This window comes from Capricornis sumatraensis, chromosome 9 (assembly GCF_032405125.1).
Source record: "Capricornis sumatraensis isolate serow.1 chromosome 9, serow.2, whole genome shotgun sequence".
NCBI lineage: Eukaryota > Metazoa > Chordata > Mammalia > Artiodactyla > Bovidae > Capricornis > Capricornis sumatraensis.
In genome coordinates, this window is record NC_091077.1 from 21,379,348 (window position 1) to 21,397,008 (window position 17,661).

At 59.5% G+C, this 17,661-nt stretch overlaps 1 protein-coding gene across 6 annotated transcripts in view; it reads left to right on the top strand.

Moving 5' to 3' along the window:
* The window catches only part of DOT1L (DOT1 like histone lysine methyltransferase), a 52,281-nt gene that overhangs the window by 23,812 nt on the left and 10,808 nt on the right, over positions 1-17,661 (top strand). For 5 of the 6 annotated variants that reach the window (XM_068979604.1, XM_068979608.1, XM_068979605.1 and 2 more), the window contains exons 8-21: positions 4,519-4,574; positions 6,189-6,268; positions 11,063-11,131; positions 11,566-11,672; positions 11,861-11,902; positions 12,638-12,748; positions 12,834-13,068; positions 13,504-13,617; positions 14,296-14,387; positions 14,785-14,886; positions 15,338-15,475; positions 15,958-16,083; positions 16,705-17,171; positions 17,346-17,478. In XM_068979604.1, the coding sequence (XP_068835705.1) occupies positions 4,519-4,574; positions 6,189-6,268; positions 11,063-11,131; positions 11,566-11,672; positions 11,861-11,902; positions 12,638-12,748; positions 12,834-13,068; positions 13,504-13,617; positions 14,296-14,387; positions 14,785-14,886; positions 15,338-15,475; positions 15,958-16,083; positions 16,705-17,171; positions 17,346-17,478 (1,872 nt within the window). Of the gene's footprint in view, positions 1-4,518; positions 4,575-6,188; positions 6,269-11,062; positions 11,132-11,565; positions 11,673-11,860; positions 11,903-12,637; positions 12,749-12,833; positions 13,069-13,503; positions 13,618-14,295; positions 14,388-14,784; positions 14,887-15,337; positions 15,476-15,957; positions 16,084-16,704; positions 17,172-17,345; positions 17,479-17,661 lie in introns of those variants that run through there. The other variant, XM_068979609.1, reaches the window with a different exon arrangement.

The following is a 17,661-nucleotide window of genomic DNA, read 5'->3' on the forward strand; positions in this document are numbered from 1 at the left end:
TGTGGTTCATCTCTAGGCCTGTGGTTTCTTTTGGGGTAATTCTCAAGGGGTGTGAGGTCTGGTCTAGACTCATCTCTCTCTGAGTGGATGTCCAGCCGTCCCACGCCATCTGCTGCAGAGACTGCCCCTCTCTGCTGAGCCATCTCTGTTGTGTCATCAGCGGCCATACTCAGTGGGTGCTCTGCTCTGCTTGGTTCCACGCTGCTGCCCCCCCATCCCCACCCCCACCCCTGGTCTGCTCTCAGCAGCGCCCTGCCATGATAGCATCGTGGGAGTCAGCCCAGAGTCCTCACCTAGGAGGTGAGCCGTTGACTTTGTATGTGGTCTGTTAACAGATGATAGGGCCTTTATCTGCAGCCTTGCTGTAGTTGCTGGTGTTACTTCTGGGTGACTGTTGTTGTGGTTGTTGATTGTTTTCGTTTTCCTCCGTAGAATAGAAGATTTGAAGGTTGAGCCAGCCTTCCAGGCCTGAGGTCAACCCCATCTGGCCTTGGGAATAGTTCCTTTTTGTTGTGGGTATTTGCAGCCCGGGGAGATACTGGTTTCCTCCCCTCGTGAGTCTGACTTTGGTGTCCAGGTGATGCTGACCCCATGTCGGGAGGTCAGCCATCACCCTCTGCTTCTGCCCTGCTTTCCCTGGGCCAGGACTTACCCATCTGCAGTGTGGGCCCAGCTCCCCTCCCCTTTCTCTTGATGTGATTTCTCATAGGTTTCTTCCCCTCAGTGAAATATGAGGGTGTCACCTCTGGCCCACATGTCCTCCCACACCTGCAGTCCTCTAGTGTTTGTTGCTCAGGCTGAGGGAAATTAGTCCAGTTCGTTTCTATTTCTGAGAAACTTCTTCCTGTCCTGTCCCCAGTCCCATTGGCATGCTAAGAGTTCCTGGATGGCTTGCCATTTTCCTAAGGCCTCAACCTCCTCGGAGAAGGCGATAGCACCCCACTCCAGTACTCTTGCCTGGAAAATCCCATGGACAGAGGAGCCTGGTGGGCTGCAGTCCATGGGGTCGCAAAGAGTTGGACACGACTGAGTGACTTCACTTTCACTTTTCACTTTAATGCATTGGAGAAGGAAATGGCAACCCACTCCAATGTTCTTGCCTGGAGAATCCCAGGGACAGGGGAGCCTGGAGAGCTGCCCTCTATGGGGTCGCACAGAGTCGGACATGACTGAAGTGACTTAGCAGCAGCAGCACAACCTCCTAAAACACAGGTTTTTAAAATTATAAAGTGCTTCTTGGTTCTGATGAGAGGGCCAAATGGTTGAAACGTGATGTAAAAGCCTGGTTGACTTAGGCCCCAGAATGCCCCATGGACCCACAGCAGCCTGTGGTGCTTGATTCACAGTGTGGTTCTAGCTGCTGGCATGACGCCCATGGCTGGAGGCCAAGGTGGGGGTGAGGCTGGTGGGCTGCCTGCCTGGTGGGTCACTGCTCCTTTCTCCCTCTCTTGGCAACATCGGGAAGCAGTGCAGTTTGAGAGGGGGGTGATTGGGGGTTGGTGGCATGTCAGCTGGTGCACTGGCGCAGCCCCCTGCGTGGAAACCTGCTTGTTCTCTGCCTCCTGAAGGCCAGGCACTCATCAGGGCCCTGCTGTTAGGCCCCACGAGGTGGCTGCGAGCAGAACTTGGCTCTGAGGACTCTTAAGTCGTGGCTTTGGCTGCTGTGTCTGGAGCAGCAGCCGGCAGTGCCTCTGGTGTCCAGGCAGCCCTACTCCAGGAAGCCGTAGTGACAACTCCTGCCCAACGCCTGGACTTGGCGGAAGGGCGCGTGCTAAGTCTGGGGAGGCCCTCCTTGAGGTTCTGTGTGGCTTCAAGCAGGCACCCTGGTTGGCAGGCAGAGTCCTGCCTCCATCACTTGATGATAGACAAGGGACAGCAGACACCCTAGCCAATGTGTTTACCTGCGGGCGCCGGAGCCTCCTCCTGGGTCCCCTCCTCCTGTTGAAGCCCTGGGCCCTCCCTGTGTCCGGCTTCTGCCTATGTCCCCAGCTCCTCAGGGTGCCCCTTTGCCTGGGGACGTCTGAGTGACCGCGTACCACTGGTGCCTGGTGGCGGGCCTGGCACAAGCAGGTTTCCTGTGCCAGGGTGTCAGTGAGTTCTCGGAAGTGCCGCTGAAGGAGGTGCCCCCAGCCAGGTGGCAGCGTGGAGCCCAGTGGGCGAGGCTGCCCTCGGGCTGGTGCGGTCAGGTTGGCAGGGACCTGGTGCTGCTGAGGGGCCTCCCAGAGCACGAGCCCTGCCCTCCTCTGGTGGCTCTAGCACACAGCAGCTCCGAGGGACTGGCTGGCAGTTGGGTGCCGCGTCTGCACCTGTGGCCGTTCCAAGGCAGGTGGCAGGGTGACTGAGTTTGGGGCACCTGTCTCTGGCTCCCGCCCTATGGCTTCGGGTGGGGCCTCCCTGGGGCCCCCGGGAGGGAGTGCTTTCTGCAGGGGGAGCATGTGCGCCATGTGGTGTGGGTGGTGGCCCATAGGAGGAGGCTTGTGGTGAGGGGGGCTGTGCCCGCCTTGTCTGGTTCGCGGCCTGGAGCAGGGGCACACTGGAGGTCTCCCTGGTTGGGGAAGGGCGGTCACGCGGGGCAGCCTTCACGCACATTCCTCTGGAGCTGGAGGTCTGGGCCAGCTGGGCCGGTCACGGTCCTCGGTGGGGGTGACAGGAAGGCCGTGCTTACCTTCCTGTCACTGTTAACCTGGGCACGCGGACCCCAGCGACACAGAGCTGGCCTGGTCAGTCCCTGTCCTCCACCAGTTATGGCCTGCCCGTGCCAAGAGGTGGTAGGTAGCCTGGGGGCCAGGCGGGCGCGACAGTGGCTGTTTTCTTGCCCTGAGCCTGAGGCCGCCGCGGAGCAGTGGTGCTGTGGCTCCAGTGGCTTTCCTTGGGTGGGTGAGCCCCACAGAGAGGAGCTGCATCAGGCTGGGCTTGAGGGAGCCCAGGACACAGCAGTCGGCTGTCCTCACCGACCAGTGTGTTAGGGACAGGACAGAGCAAATAGAGGAAGGAGGCGGTGGATGAGTCCCAGGACCAGGCATGAGCTTTTAGTAGGGCTGAACTCTCTCAGACAAGACATGACAGCACCAGTGACGTGCAGTCCCCAGTGGGGCTCGTACAGACCCCATGCCCAGATGAGACGTAACGGCACCAGGGAGGTGTGGTCCCCCGGGGGGCTCGCACAGACCCCATTCCCAGGGTTCTTTCTGGGTGCTGGCCATGCCAGTGTTGCTACCTACCATGGCCAAGACCCCAGACTCTGGGAGGATGTGAGGTGTTTGCACGGACAGTGTGGGAACGCTGAGAACCCTCCCCAGGACACAGCCCTGGGCCCGCAGCATGAGATTTCTCCTGCACAGCATCATAAGGATTTTGAACTTGAATCAGTGCCCAGCCCCACTGGGCTGTGTGCAGGGAGCGGTGGCAAACTTGGGAGACCTAGAGATGGATCCCCTGGACATGGACAGCCCTCCGCCAGCTCCCGGATCCTTTAGGATGGCCGCCTCTCTTCTGCCCAGCAAGGCTCGGCCCCTCCCATGCTGGTGGTTTCTGTGTGCAGGGAGGGTACTGAACCCGCAGCTGCTCTGCCTGGGCGCTGCTCGTTGCAAGGACCTCTGCTGGGTGCTAGGCCTGCTGGGTGGTGCTGCCCCGTCGCTGCCTGGAGGGCCTCCCTGTCACCTGGGGGCACTGGTGGGAGTGCAGATGAGGGCCTGTCAGCAGTCACCCCCACCTGCTCCCCCAAGGTGCTCTGCCTCTGGACCTGCCTGTTCTGGATGTTTCCCATCAGTGAAATCACATCCTGTGTGTCCTTCTGTGCTTCCTCTCACTGAACATCATTTTCTCAGGGTCCATCCATATGGTAGCGAGTGTCAGGGCTTCTGACGGATGCTCCTGGGTGTGGGGGGATATGTGTGTATCTGCTTGTCCATCAAGCGACACATGCACTGTCCACACCTGTGCTCTGCGGACAGGGGTGTGCAGATGTTCCCGTGGGTGGACACGGGGTGGGATGATAACATTTTTTGAAGAATCATAAAATCAGGTTTCTTGGTTTCTGAAATGGTACAGTTCTAGACAGTGAGGTTAATGAGACTTGTGTTGTCTCAGATGCACTTTGGCCTTGAGGCAAAATGAGATTAGTCCTCTGAGGGAGACAGTAGTGGGAGCAGTACTGGAAACGTCGGGATGCCCCCGGCACGGGGAGACCACCCACAGCAGTGTGGATGGGCGCTGGGCTGCACCCTGGGGCCCTGATGCTGTCACAGCGCTTGCAGTCCAGCTCTGTGGCACATGGTCACCCTGGGGCGCCCCCTGCTGGCCATGCATGGACATGGCATTGGGACTTTCCAGCACCTCCAGTGCTCCGGCAGCTGTGTCCACGTGCATGGTCAGCCTGTGGCTGTGACCCTGGCCTCTTCCCATATCCTCCCAGTCAGGGCCTCTGATCATTTCATCTCTTCTTGGGGGTCAGACGGGGGTGGAACACAGAGGCAGTGAGACCCCAAGTGATGGGTTGTCCCTCTTATCTCCTTTCAGCTGGAGAGGGGGGACTTCCTCTCGGAGGAGTGGAGAGAACGGATTGCTAACACAAGGTACGGCCGGGGCCTGGGGGTGGGGCTGAGGGGCCGGGCTGGCAGGGACGATGTGGCTTTCCCTCCCTGAGGGTCACACCAGCAGACAGGGTCCCGACCCCCTGCCTCCCTGGGCTGGACAGCAGCGACCACCGCCACCTGTCCTGAGCTTGCTGTGGCCCCGCCTTTGTGTCCCTTGCGCTGGAGCCTGATGGGCATCCTCCTGGCCCTGGCCGTGGGGCCGTGTGCTCACACTCCTGGTGGCTCCCCGGGCCTCAGTGACCAAGGAGCGAGTGTGTCACATGCTCTTGGCTCTGACCGGGGGAAGGGGTCACAGTCATTCTCTCTGACCTTCCTTCCACACGTGCTTGTTGCAGGGCGCCCTGAGCCCCGTCATTATCTTCTCGCTCACAGAGGTCTGACCCCATCTTTGATCTCAGTGAGGACGTCTCCCCTGAGGCGGGCATGCTATCCCCCTTTTGTCGAGAAAACATGCTGGCTTGAAGTGTCCCCCTCAATCTGAGTGTGGGGACTCTATTGCAGCTGTGGGGCCTCTCCTGTGGGGCCCTGCGGCTGTATCTGGGCTCCATGGTCATGGTTATGGCGAGGAAGAGCTGGCTGAGGGGCCTACTCCCAGCTTTGGCTGCCCACTGTCCACCTGGCCTGGAGTACCTCGAGGCCGCGCCTCACCCTAGCTCCCATGGGCCTCGGAGCTGCCTTGTCTCCTTGCAGGCGACCCCAGGCTCTGTCCTGGCTCACGCCCTCTCCTGGCCAGTCCCCTTGAGACCCTGCCATCCAGCCTTCCCAGGCTATGTCCCTGCTCCCCATGGAGGCCTCCCAGCCAGCCGCTCTCATCAGGGCTCTGCCCGTCATAACCTCACCATCCCTGCGCTTTTTCCCAAGTAGGGGCTGGGAGAGCTCAGCCCCCAGCTGAGGGCTCCCACTGCCACTCTCTCACAGCAGTCAATGTGTCCTCGCCCTGGCCAGGCCCTGTGACTGTCCTTTTGCCGAGATTCAGGAGGAGCCGCATGGGGCCGGCAGGCAGCTGGCTACTCTGTCACATTCAAATAAGGAGGGAAACCCAGGTTGGGGAGATAACCCCATGTGGACAGGAGCCAGGGGATAGAGGATGGCCAAGGGATGGGGGACCCTGGGTGGGGCAGGAGCCCCCGACTGCCTGGTTGGCATCTGCAGACAGAGCTTCTCAGGCCCTCAGATGCCAGAGAACATTGGAAAAACGGGAAGCCTGGGCCAGCCCCTGCCTCAGAAAAACTTCGTGCTGGGCCCTCAGGTGGTGGGCTCCCTTCCAAGTGTAGCTCAGTGGGTCTGTGCTGCCTTCCTGCCCAGGCGGCCTCACCCCTGTGTGCCCAGGTGGCCCAGCTTGTACTGCCCATGCACCAGCCTTGGGGACGCCCGTGTCGGTGCAGGCCTTCCCCAGGGAGCCAGCAGCCTGCTTGTCATGGGACCTGGCTGAGGGGTCTGTGTTGGCAGCACCCGGGGCAGCTGGCACGCCCCGTGGGCCCTGAGCCTGTGCCCCCGCTGTGGAGGAGGTGCGGACAGCGCTGCGGTGGAGGCGCTGCAGCTCTGTGCGTGTGCGCGCAGAACCTGGCACTCAACTGGAGCATTGTTTTGCAGTGTTGTATTTGTGAATAACTTTGCCTTTGGTCCTGAGGTGGATCACCAGCTGAAGGAGCGGTTTGCAAACATGAAGGAAGGTAATGTATCCCTCTGTCTCTGCTCTGTGTGTCCGTTCTGCGTCCGTCCCACGTCTGTCCCGTGTCCGTCCTGCTTGGGCCGTGTAGCAGCGGCCTTGCTTACGCATGCTGGGGTCCTGACTAGCAGCATCCTCTGATCTAGCCCCAGTGGGAAGGCCTCGGAGGCAGGAGGGAGGGGTTTGTCTGTCTTTCTTGCTGTCACCTAGGTTGCAGGCAGGGTGCCTCCCAGCTCAGAATGTTCAGTGAACAGAGTGGACCTCACCACTGCTCAGGCCAGAGCTTGCAGCTGCCTGGGAAACGGGTGGGGACCTGGTTAGCAAGGGAGTTGCAGGCTGTCCAAGTCATCTGGGTTTCCCATGGACAGTGCGTAACTTCTTAGTTTAAGGACGTCCTGGGCACTTAACTGTGTGTCTCATACTGGAACTTGACTAAGTGGAAGTTCAGCCTTGGGGTGCTGGGGCTGCCCAGACCAGCCCTTTGGCTTTGCCCAGGGCTTTCTTGTGTCTGGACCTTCGAGGCCTGGCTGCAGCCCCCCGCCACTTCCCCACTTTCTCTTACTCTCCGTCCCAAGGCTGGGTGAGACCAGAAGCACCCAGGAGGGGAGCTCACCTCTCCAGCTCTGAGTCTCAGAATCCCTGTGGGACTGCTGGGCACAGCTCTGGAGGGAGAGGTCATCAGAGCTTGAAAGCTGAGCTTCCATTCTGATTCTGAGTCAGAGTCCATGTAGTCTTTAGGAAGGGTGTGCTCCGTGTGTGTGTGAAAGTGTGCAGACTTGAGGCAACAGGAGTGGTTTTATGGAGGGAGTATTGATGGCGTCTGGCTAGAAGCTCATGGGAGATCTTGACAGTCCACAGGGAGGCCGAGAGGAAGGTGCTGAGGCTGAGTTCTTGCTTTTGACCCTGCTAACCTCACTGGCCTTCCCTCCCTCCTCTCCTCAACCTCTTCCTCTCCCCTCGCCGCCCTTCAGAAACGCCGGGGTGTTGGATCTTCTTGTGTCCCAAGCTCCTCCCCCAGCCTGTGGCAAACCTGAGCAGGGCTGTCCCCAAGTGGGTGATCTCTGAGAAGCTTCCAGACCACTGAAGGTACAGGGAGCAGGGATGCAACTGCGTCACGATCTTGCGGTCATGCAGCAGGTGCAGCAGTCCATGGGGCATCCCTTCACAGTGCCAGAGCATCCTGGTGCCTGTGGAGCGTCACACCCATGAGGACTGGCATTCATTCGTGTTCTCATCACCACCGCTGGGTCCCTGGGGAGTTGGGCTCTGGCTCAGGGTAGGAGAGCAGGTCTGGCATGTTCAGGAAGGGGGTTGGAAGAGCTTCTCCAGTCGTGACTCAAGACAGCAGGAGTCCCCTGTCCTGGAGGGAAGCCTCGCCTGACACGGGCAGGCACCTTGCCCTGCCTCCCTCATCCCCCACGTCCCTGTCCCCAAGGCTCCAGGGAGACTCCCATGTCCTCCTGAGGTCCGTGGCTGGGAGAGAAGCAGGGTGGGTCCTCCATGTTTCATCATGAAACATGTCAAGCGGACAGAAGAATTGAAAGGATCACCCAGCATAGAAGCAGTTTCCAGCTGCCCTCAGTACAGCCGGCTGCATGTGTTTGCATGCGTGTGCAGGTGAGCACAAGCCTGAGCGTGCGGCAGGGGTCGTTCCTGATGGTTTATGGGAGTGAGTGCCTTTCCCCAGCCCCAGGTTCCACCCAGAGAAGAGCTTGAATTGCTGTCCTCCCAGCTGGCCCAGGCATCTATCTGGCTGTGGGGTCCCACTCTGTAGCCTTTGGGCCTCGGGACACAGCCCCTCCATTTGGACACTGCCCACTGGGCATCCTTGTTCGTTGTCTTATGGATTGTCACCTGGGGTGCACTGGTTCCTCATGGTCTGCTTAATCTTGCCCTCTGCACCCCATGTCCTGAGTTCTCGGGTGTCACACATGCTTGGCTCGTGGCCCCTGGTGGGAGTGGGACTGCCTACCAGGCCCTCCTGTCACCTGGGATCTGTGGCCCTGCAGTGACATGCCCACAGAAGTCCTCTTAACGTATCCTGTTGACCCTAAAAACTTGCTTGGGCTTTCTAATTAAAGCATCCTGGAATGTGTGGGCTTTACTCCCTCCCGCTCCCCGGCCCCACTCTTCAGACGCCTCCACGATGCCTGGGGTAACCCCAGACTCTGGCCACAGTGACTGCTTAAATGTGCACCCAGCTGGCCAGGGACCTGTCATCACCGCCTCCTCATGGGGTGCCAGAGGCCAGGCTGATGCTAGGGTGCTCTTTGCGCCTGGAGAGTCAGGAGCATGTGAGCATGTGCTGAGGGGCTCATCCTGACCACTCCACTTTCCTTGTAACATATTTTTTTCACTTTTTGGGGGTAAGTTTATGTATTTTGTCTGTGTTGAGTCTCTCCTGCTGTGCAGACTTTTCTCTAATTGTGGCCAGCGGGGGCTAATTTCTAGCGGGGTGCAGGCTTCTCCATGCTTTGGATTCTCTTGTTGCAGAGCACTGGCTCTGGAGCACATGCTCAGTAGTTGCGGTACACGGGCTTAGTTGCTCCGTGGCGCTTGGGTTCCTCGTGGACCAGGGATTGAACCCATGTCACCTGAGTTGACAGGCAGATTATTAAAAACTGAGCCATCAGGGAAGCTCCTCTTGGACATTTATTCTTGGTTCTTTATTTCTTACACTGGACAGTTTCAGTCCTTCTTGCGTTGGTGCATTTAGAGAGCGTTTCGTACAGGGTAAGGGGAAGCTTTTGTACTCTGAAGGTAACATCACCAGTCACAGTGACCTCTTTGCATAAGGCTTCGAGTCCTTGTGGTTCTTTTCTCTGCAGTGATTCGCACGCATGCCAGGACTTACTGGAAAAACTTTCCTGTGCAGCCGTTTCTGACTTGAACCATTCCCATTATGGCTGTGTGGGGTCAACCCCTGATTCTCCTCAGGTTCTGTCTGTGTGGATCAGGGCCCGGTTCTCCTCAGATCCTGTCTGTGTGGATCAGGGTCTGGTTCTCTGCAGGTTCTGTCTGTGGATCAGAGCCCGGTTCTCCTCAGATGCTGTCTGTGTGGATCAGAATCCGGTTCTCCTCAGATTCTGTCTGTGTGGATCAGGATCCGGTTCTCCTCAGATCCTGTCTGTGTGGATCAGAATCCAGTTCTCCTCAGGTTGTGTCTGTATGGATCAGGGCCTGTCCGTGTGGATCAGGGCCCGGTTCTCCTCAGGTTCTGTGTGGATCAGGGCCTGGTTTTCCTCATGTTCTGTCTGTGTGGATCAGGATCCAGTTCTCCTCAGATCCTGTCTGTGTGGATCAGGATCTGGTTCTCCTCGGGTTCTGTGTGGATCAGGTCCCGGTTCTTCTCCGGTTCTGTCTGTGTGTTTCAGGATCTGGTTCTTCTCCGGTTCTGTCTGTGTGGATCAGGGCCCGGTTCTCCTCAGGTTCTGTCTGTGTGAATCAGGATCCAGTTCTCCTCAGGTTCTGTGTGGATCAGAGCCCGGTTCTCCTCATGTTCTGTCTGTGTGGATCAGGGCCCGGTTCTTCTCAGATTCTGTCTGTGTGCGTCAGCGCCCGGTTCTCCTCATGTTCTGTCTGTGTGGATCAGGGCCCGGTTCTTCTCGGGTTCTGTCTGTGTGGATCAGGATCCGGTTCTCCTTGGCTCCTGTCTGTGTGGATCAGGATCTGGTTCTCCTCGGGTCCTGTCTGTGTGGATCAGGATCCGGTTCTCCTCGGGTTCTATCTGTGTAGATCAGGGCCCGGTTCTCCTCAGATCCTGTTTGTGTGGATCAGGGCCCGATTTTCCTCATGTTCTGTCTGTGTGGATCAGTATCCGGTTCTCCTCATGTTCTGTCTGTGTGAATCAGGGCCCAGTTCTCCTCATGTTCTGTCTGTGTGGATCAGGGCCCGGTTCTCCTCAGGTTCTGTGTGGATCAGGGCCTGGTTCTCCTCAGATCCTGTCTGTGTGGATCAGGACCCAGTTCTCCTCATGTTCTGTCTGTGTGGATCAGGATCTGGTTCTCCTTGGGTTCTGTTTGTGTGGATCAGGACCCGATTCTCCTCAGATCCTGTCTGTGTGGATCAGGACCCAGTTCTCCTCATGTTCTGTCTGTGTGGATCAGGATCTGGTTCTCCTTGGGTTCTGTTTGTGTGGATCAGGACCCGATTCTCCTCAGATCCTGTCTGTGTGGATCAGGACCCAGTTCTCCTCATGTTCTGTCTGTGTGGATCAGGATCTGGTTCTCCTTGGGTTCTGTTCGTGTGGATCAGGACCCGATTCTCCTCAGATCCTGTCTGTGTGGATCAGGATCTGGTTCTCCTCCGGTCCTGTCTGTGTGGATCAGGACCCAGTTCTCCTCATGTTCTGTCTGTGTGAATCAGGATCCGGTTCTCCTCAGGTTCTGTCTGTGTGGATTTGTCCTGCTTCTCCTCAGGTTCTGTCTGTCTGCGTCAGGGCCCGAGTCTCCCTCAGGCTCTGTCTGTTAGCATGGTTCAGGGCTGGTTCTGATCTGGCTCATCTGCACAGTGCAGACAGTGTGGAGGACCCCAGCTGTCCCACCCTGAGCCCCGGGGCTGTGGGGCTGTGAGCACCTTTGCAGGAACGCAGTCAGTGCTCCAGGCCAGGGCACTCAGATGCCGCTTAGTTTGGCTCTCACTGGAGCAGAGGACTGACTCACAGTGCGTCCTCCCTTCTGGGTGCTGGGGGCTCGTTTCCTGGACGCTTTTGCACCCCTCTGCTCTGATGTCATCAGGCTCTTGTTTGCATCGTGTGCTGGTGTCCTCAGGGCGGTGCTGACTCCTCTCTGTTTTCCAGGTGGCAGAATCGTGTCCTCGAAGCCCTTTGCGCCTCTGAACTTCAGAATAAACAGTAGAAACTTGAGTGGTAAGAACACTTGTGTTGCCAGATTCTTAACATGTCTGATTGTCAGCACCTGCAGTGACTTAAAGCAGGATCCCTGCCAGCAGAGGTGACCTGGGGGGATCCTGGGCCTAGCTCCACTCACTCCATGCAGGATCCCCCATGTGACAGCCCCTGATGTCCCCAGACATAGCCCCGGTCAGGGTTGTAGGGGTGAGAGTCTCAGGTCCCATGGGAGAGTGACAACGCCCCTTGGGGGCATATACGGGACCTGGGCATTCTTGCAGCTGCCCTGGCTGTCTTGTTGGACTCCGAGACTCTTTCAGAGCCCATGCTGTGGGCTTGTCCCCACCCTCGTCCTCGGCTGAGGGCCGGGGGGAGGGAGGGCCATGGGCACCTCCCAGGCCGGTGGTTGGGATGCCCAGGCGTCCCCTGACCCATGGGCCCATTGTGCACAGACATCGGCACCATCATGCGCGTCGTGGAGCTGTCGCCGCTAAAAGGCTCGGTGTCATGGACGGGGAAGCCAGTCTCCTACTACCTGCACACCATCGACCGCACCATAGTGAGTGGTGCCCGAGCGCCCCTGCCCTGCCTCTCAGCTAACCTGGTGGGGGCAGAGGTTGTACTCCCACCCCGGGGTCCAGCATGTTCCCTGGGCACGTCACTGCCTGGCGTTGGTGGGTCTGGGATATGGCTTTTATCCTGCAGGGTTTTCCACCACTAATGAGACTTTTTCTTTTCCATTTTTAGCTTGAAAACTATTTTTCTAGTCTAAAAAATCCAAAACTCAGGGTAAGTTTGTCTGTTTGCCCTTGACCTATAAGCCTGGTTGCTGCTGACCAGGGCCTGAGGGTCCGGATTCGGGCCTGGGCACCAGGGGCCCCTGGCTGTGACAGCCTTGACTTGAGCAGTTTCAACAATTTGGGGGGAAATAGGTTGATAATAGGTTGAAAACAGTTAACATTTTGAAACGTTTTGCTGCCCCTTGGTCCCTGTTGGTTTGTCCCTGAATCTTGTGGGATGTGTGTCCCAGTGTCCCAGCATCTTTCTCTTTGGAGGCTCAGATGAGCCTGTGAGCCTGGAGGAGCCCCCAACCCGGGCCCCTCCTACCGTGATAGGACCTCAGGTCACAGTGTGGGGACTACCACCCCATCCAAGACAGAACGGCTTCATGGGCAGCACTGTACTGCCTGCTGGTGACCCAGGGTGTCCCTCAGCCCTCTTCATGGACAGAGCACCCCCAAGTGGGGAAGCAGCTGTGGGGACCTCAGGGAGGCCAGGCCATTCAGCAGCTCCTCACTCTGCACCCAGGCTCTGCCTTTAATAACTTTTCCTTGTGACCTGAAGGCCGCTGGGGTCCTGGCAGAGACAGGGTGTGGGTATTGTTTTTCCCTGCGGCATCATCAAGGGTGCAGATGAGCAGAACCTGGCTGACCACCCCCGGGAGCCTGAGCTGTGGGGCCCCTGGAGGCAGGGGGTTCCACACGGTGCCTGAGATTCAGGAGACACCCCCTGCCTGCCCACCAGGAGGAACAAGAGGCAGCTCGGCGCCGGCAGCAGCGGGAGAACAAGAGCAACACAACCACACCCACCAAGGTGCCCGAGAGCAAGGCAGCTGTGCCGGCAGACACCCCCGTGGTGAGCCCCACTCTGGTCGGGGAGGGAGCCAGGCCACCCTCAGAGCCCACACCTCTGGCCAGTCCTTCATGCGGGTTTCCACCAGGACTCCGGTGCTGAGGAGGAGAAAGCCGGGACGGCCGCTGTCAAGAAGCCATCTCCCTCCAAGGCCCGGAAGAAGAAGCTGAACAAGAAGGGCCGGAAGATGGTGGGTCGGAAGCGTGGGCGCCCCAAGAAGATGAGTGCCACCAACCCCGAGCGCAAGCCCAAGAAGACCCAGAGCGCACTGGACCTGTTGCACGCCCAGACCGTGTCACGAGCGGCCTCCCCCTTGCCGCAGGGTGAGCCCCGCCCCCGTGCTGTGGGATCCTGGGAGTGAGTGCCGTGAGGTCCTTGGGCAGAAGCTGCTGTGCCAGTGTCGTGGGCGTGCTGTGTGGGTACGCCCAAGCTCTGAACCTTCCTGAGGGAGGTTCCACCTGAGGGAGGTTCCACCTGAGGGAGGAACCACCTCAGGGGTCCCCTGGGCCATTGGTGTGGTCAGCTTGACCCAGCCATCTGCCCGGGAGCAGGTCCTAGGGCCTTGGCTTCCCACGCTCCTGGTCCTGGCAGGAGGCTTGGCTCAGAGTGAGTGGCCAGGTCACGAGCATGTACAGCTCAGTGTCTGGTGGTTGGGGCTGTTGGAATTGTGTTGAGTCCTGTTGTTGGGGCACTGGGGGCTCTGTAGTGGCCTTCTGGGCCCCGTTAATGGGATTGTGACCACTGCTGTGTCCCCACAGACGCGCACAGGCCACCTCACAGCCCATTCTACCAGCTACCTCCCAGCGTGCAGCGGCCTACCCCTGAGCAGCTGCTGCTGGCACCCACCCCGCCCGCGCTGCACAGGCTGCTAGGTGAGCACCAGCCGGGCCCACGGGTCAGGGAGGGCGAGCAGCAGCTGGTCTACACCCTGGCAGGAGCCCCATGCTGTGCAGCGGAGCACACCACCTCCAGGGCTCAGGCTTACCCTGCCAGGGGACTCCTGGGTTCCGGGATCACCAGGGCCCGTGTGGTGGTCTGAGGCTAAGGTTCTGCCCCAGGGCACACTGGGCCACCCTGGGGGCTCCTGGCATTGAGTGAGTGGGGCCAGGGAGGCAGCTCCACCCCCCTAGAGGATGGCCTCCGTGTCCATGGTGCCAGGATTCCGCGGGATCAGACCCTGTTCTGCCAACTTGAGCTCGCAGTCGTGGGCAAGGGTGGGCTGTGTTGACATCACTCACCTCCAGAAGCTGGGTGAAGGAAACCCTTTACAACCTTGGGAGCTATCAGTTTTCTCAACAGCAGTAGCGTATGTTTACCAAGAAAACTGGCAGATTAGCCAACCAGAGCCCACACGTGTGGGAGAAAGGAAACATCGGCCGGTGATGCCAGGAGCTTTGCGGGGCCCCAGGAGGGGGCGACCCCAGGTTGGGGCAGAGCCCTGGCCCTACCAAAACCCTGTGGGGCCTGCATGTGTTCATGAACCCCACCCCTGCCTTGAGCCTCGGCGGGATCCTTCCTGTGTCGACATCCAGTCTGCTCTCTCCTTTCAGAGTCCTTCAGGATTCAGTATCTACAGTTCCTGGCATACACGAAGACCCCTCAGTACAAGGCCACCCTGCAGCAGCTGCTGGACCAGGAGAAGGTGCAGCCCCCGTGCTGCCAGCCAAGTTCCCGGGAGGGTTGGGGGGCACTCATCCCCCACCTCAGGGCCCAGTGGCCCCATGGTTGCAGCTGGCCCGGGCCCTGCTGTGATGGCTGAGGCGTCCTCATCTGGGGACAGTGTCCCCCGTGCTGAGAGGCATCTAGGGGGCCCTCAGCCTGGGCGTGTCCTCTGCAGCCTCAGTCAGGCCCAGCTCGGGCATGGCTCTTGGAGGGTGGGCGGCATAAGGCCCCACGATGCTTATAAACAGGACTTGAAGCCACCGCTGTGTGGCACCACGTTCTGGGGTGAAGCCCTTATGGGGGTCTGGCCAATCTGCTCGCGTTTCCCCCACCTCCCTCCTGCCATGGTCCTTGCACTCATCAGCCCTGCCCCGCAGGAGAAGAATGCCCGGTTGCTAGGCGCAGCGCAGCAGCTGTTTGGCCACTGCCAAGCTCAGAAGGAGGAGAGCAAGAGGCTCTTCCAGCAGAAACTGGACGAGGTAGACTGGTCCCTGCCTGGCTGCCGGGAGGCCTTGCACATGACCCCCAGTGCTGAGCTATGGGCAGGCGGGTGGGCAGGCAGGTGAGAGGGTTGGGACCCCAGCCCAGACAGCTGATATCCAGGTGGACTGTTGCCCTTCCTGTGCTTCTGACGCTGAAGTCTCCCTCACAGGAGGCCTGGAGCCTGGGGGCGGTCAGAGGGCAGCTCCTGGGACTGCCTGGGGTACAGTGGTTGAGACTTCGCCTTCCAGTGCAGGGGCCACGGTTTTAATCCCTGAGCAGGGAACTAAGATCTTGAATGCCTTGCGGCCAAAAAACCAAAAACATAAAACAGAAGGAATATTGTAACAAGTTCAGTAAAATCTTTAAAAATGGTCCGCATCAAAGAAAACGAGGGGAAGTCTGCATGTGGCCCCGTGAGCGCCCACCTGGGCCATGGTGTGTCCTCAGCTGGGAGTGAAGGCGCTGACCTACAACGACCTGATCCAAGCGCAGAAGGAGATCTCAGCTCACAACCAGCAGTTGAGGGAACAGACGGAGCAGCTAGAGAAGGGCAACCGGGAGCTGAGGAGCCAGAGCCTGCGGCTGGTGAGCATCCCGGGCCGGGTGGGACCCGTCCTTGCCCCTGTCTACCATCAGGATGCTCTAAGGGCACCTGGCGGATCTCAGACTCGGGCTCTGATCTTCACTGCCAGGGCACCCTCAGCCCTTCCCCCACCTACAGCCCAGGGACCCTGAGCCCACATCCCCCTGTGTGCTGGGCCTCACCTGCTGGAAGCGCCCTGTCTCCTCTCCTGGATGTCCCTCACTTGCTCCTGCAGGGTGTCCTTCCCAGGGACCCATCTTCTCAGCCCTGCCTCTGCTCTGTGCTTCGAGGGTGCGGGCTTGGGGTTGGGCAGCAGACTCCTGCTCTTCCGTGCCCCAGCTGTGTACCAGGGGCTCCTCCCCATCTCCACTGCAGGCACCCCTGGGTAGGAGCCGTCCACCGGAGCCCCTCCCAACCCCCACCAGCTGTGCATACTGGGTGGGGGCTGCCCGCCAGGACTCACAGCCCAACACCCTCCCCACAGCTCAAGGCACGGTGTGAGGAGCTGAAACTGGACTGGTCCACGCTGTCCCTGGAGAATCTGCTGAAGGAGAAGCAGGCCCTGAAGAGCCAGATCTCAGAGAAGCAGAGGCACTGCCTGGAACTGCAGGTAAGGCTGGGCTGGGGATTGGAGCCTTCCTCATTGCCCCCTTCCCCACTCCCTGGCTCACCTACAGAGACGCCTTCCCCTCGACTGCAGCTCCCAGCACCAGACCCTGGGACGCTTTTGAGGGATCTCTGATCACAGAGCTTTCATGGTGAACTGGTGTCCACTGAGATCCTTTTGAGGATGTGTCCTGAGCACACACCTCCCCAGAGCAGCTTTCTGCAAGGTCACAGCCCGTGTGTCACAGAAAATGAGATTTATTGCCCAAGCCTGTGTGTGATGGGGCCTGCAGGAGGGGTCTCAAGAGGGAACACTCTGGGTTCTGACCCTCCTCCGTAATTGAGAATCAAGGAGCGGCCCGTTAATTGTGGGGAAAAGCCAAACATGCGGTTCCTCAAGCCCTGGCCCGCCCAGGACAGGTTCTGTCCTGATGTCTTACCCTGGCAGTCGCCATGATGGCCACGGAGCCTGGGTCCCTTATCATCTCTGTGCACCTGCGCCCGACTCTGACACTCGTTCACCTGTCAGCTCACCAGCCACATCCTCCTCTCCTGGACGGTTCTGGCTGGAGGGGTGCTGGGCTTGGGGCTGGGCGGGCCTGACACCCCCCTGGTCGTCCCACAGATCAGCATCGTGGAGCTGGAGAAGAGCCAGCGGCAGCAGGAGTTGCTCCAGCTCAAGTCCTGCGTGCCGCCTGATGAGGCACTGGCCCTGCAGCTTCGTGGGAAGCCAGAGGCCGAGCCTGGCCGGCTTCACTTGGAGCTGGACTGCGCCCGCTTCTCCCTGCCGCCCTTCAGCAGCTTGAGCCCCGAGCTCTCCATGAATGGCCATGCGGCTGGCTATGAGCTCTGCAGCGCACTGGGTCGGCCCTCACCCAAGCAGAACACCCCCCAGTACCTGGCCTCTCCGCTAGACCAGGAGGTCGTGCCCTGCACCCCTAGCCACAGCGGCCGGCCACGGCTGGAGAAGCTATCCGGCCTGGCCCTGCCTGACTATACCAGGCTATCCCCTGCCAAGCTGGTGCTGCGGCGCCACCTGAGCCAGGACCACGCGGCCAGTGGCAAGGCAGCTGCCAGCGAGCTGCACCCACGGTGAGTGCAGGCCAGTGTCACTGCATTGTACAGGCCCTGTGGGTCTTCTCATCTGAGAGTCATCAGTTTTGAAGAGAATCGGGGGTTCGCTAGGCCAGGGCTGTCAGCTCTGAACGCAAAGCTGCAGCCGTGTTCACACTCTCCAGAGTGACCGAGGACACGCCTTGTTTCTAGAGCCGAGCATGCCAAGGAGAACGGGCTCCCTTACCAGAGCCCTGGCATCACCAATGGCATCAAGCTGAGCCCACAAGACCCCCGACCTTCATCCCCCACGGCTTTACAGATGGGAGAGAAGGGCCCTGAGAAGGTGAGGCTGCTCTCTGAGAGCATCTATGGCGCTGGGTGCGGGGGGGGGCTCTCAAAGGAGGTCCTGCAGGAGGGGGCAGCATGGCCACCCGAATGCACCCTTGCCTTCAGGTGAGGGTGGGAGAGAGCTCAGTCCCTGGGGATGGGAGGAGAGGGTGGTTGAGCAGCAGGGTGGGCCAATCAT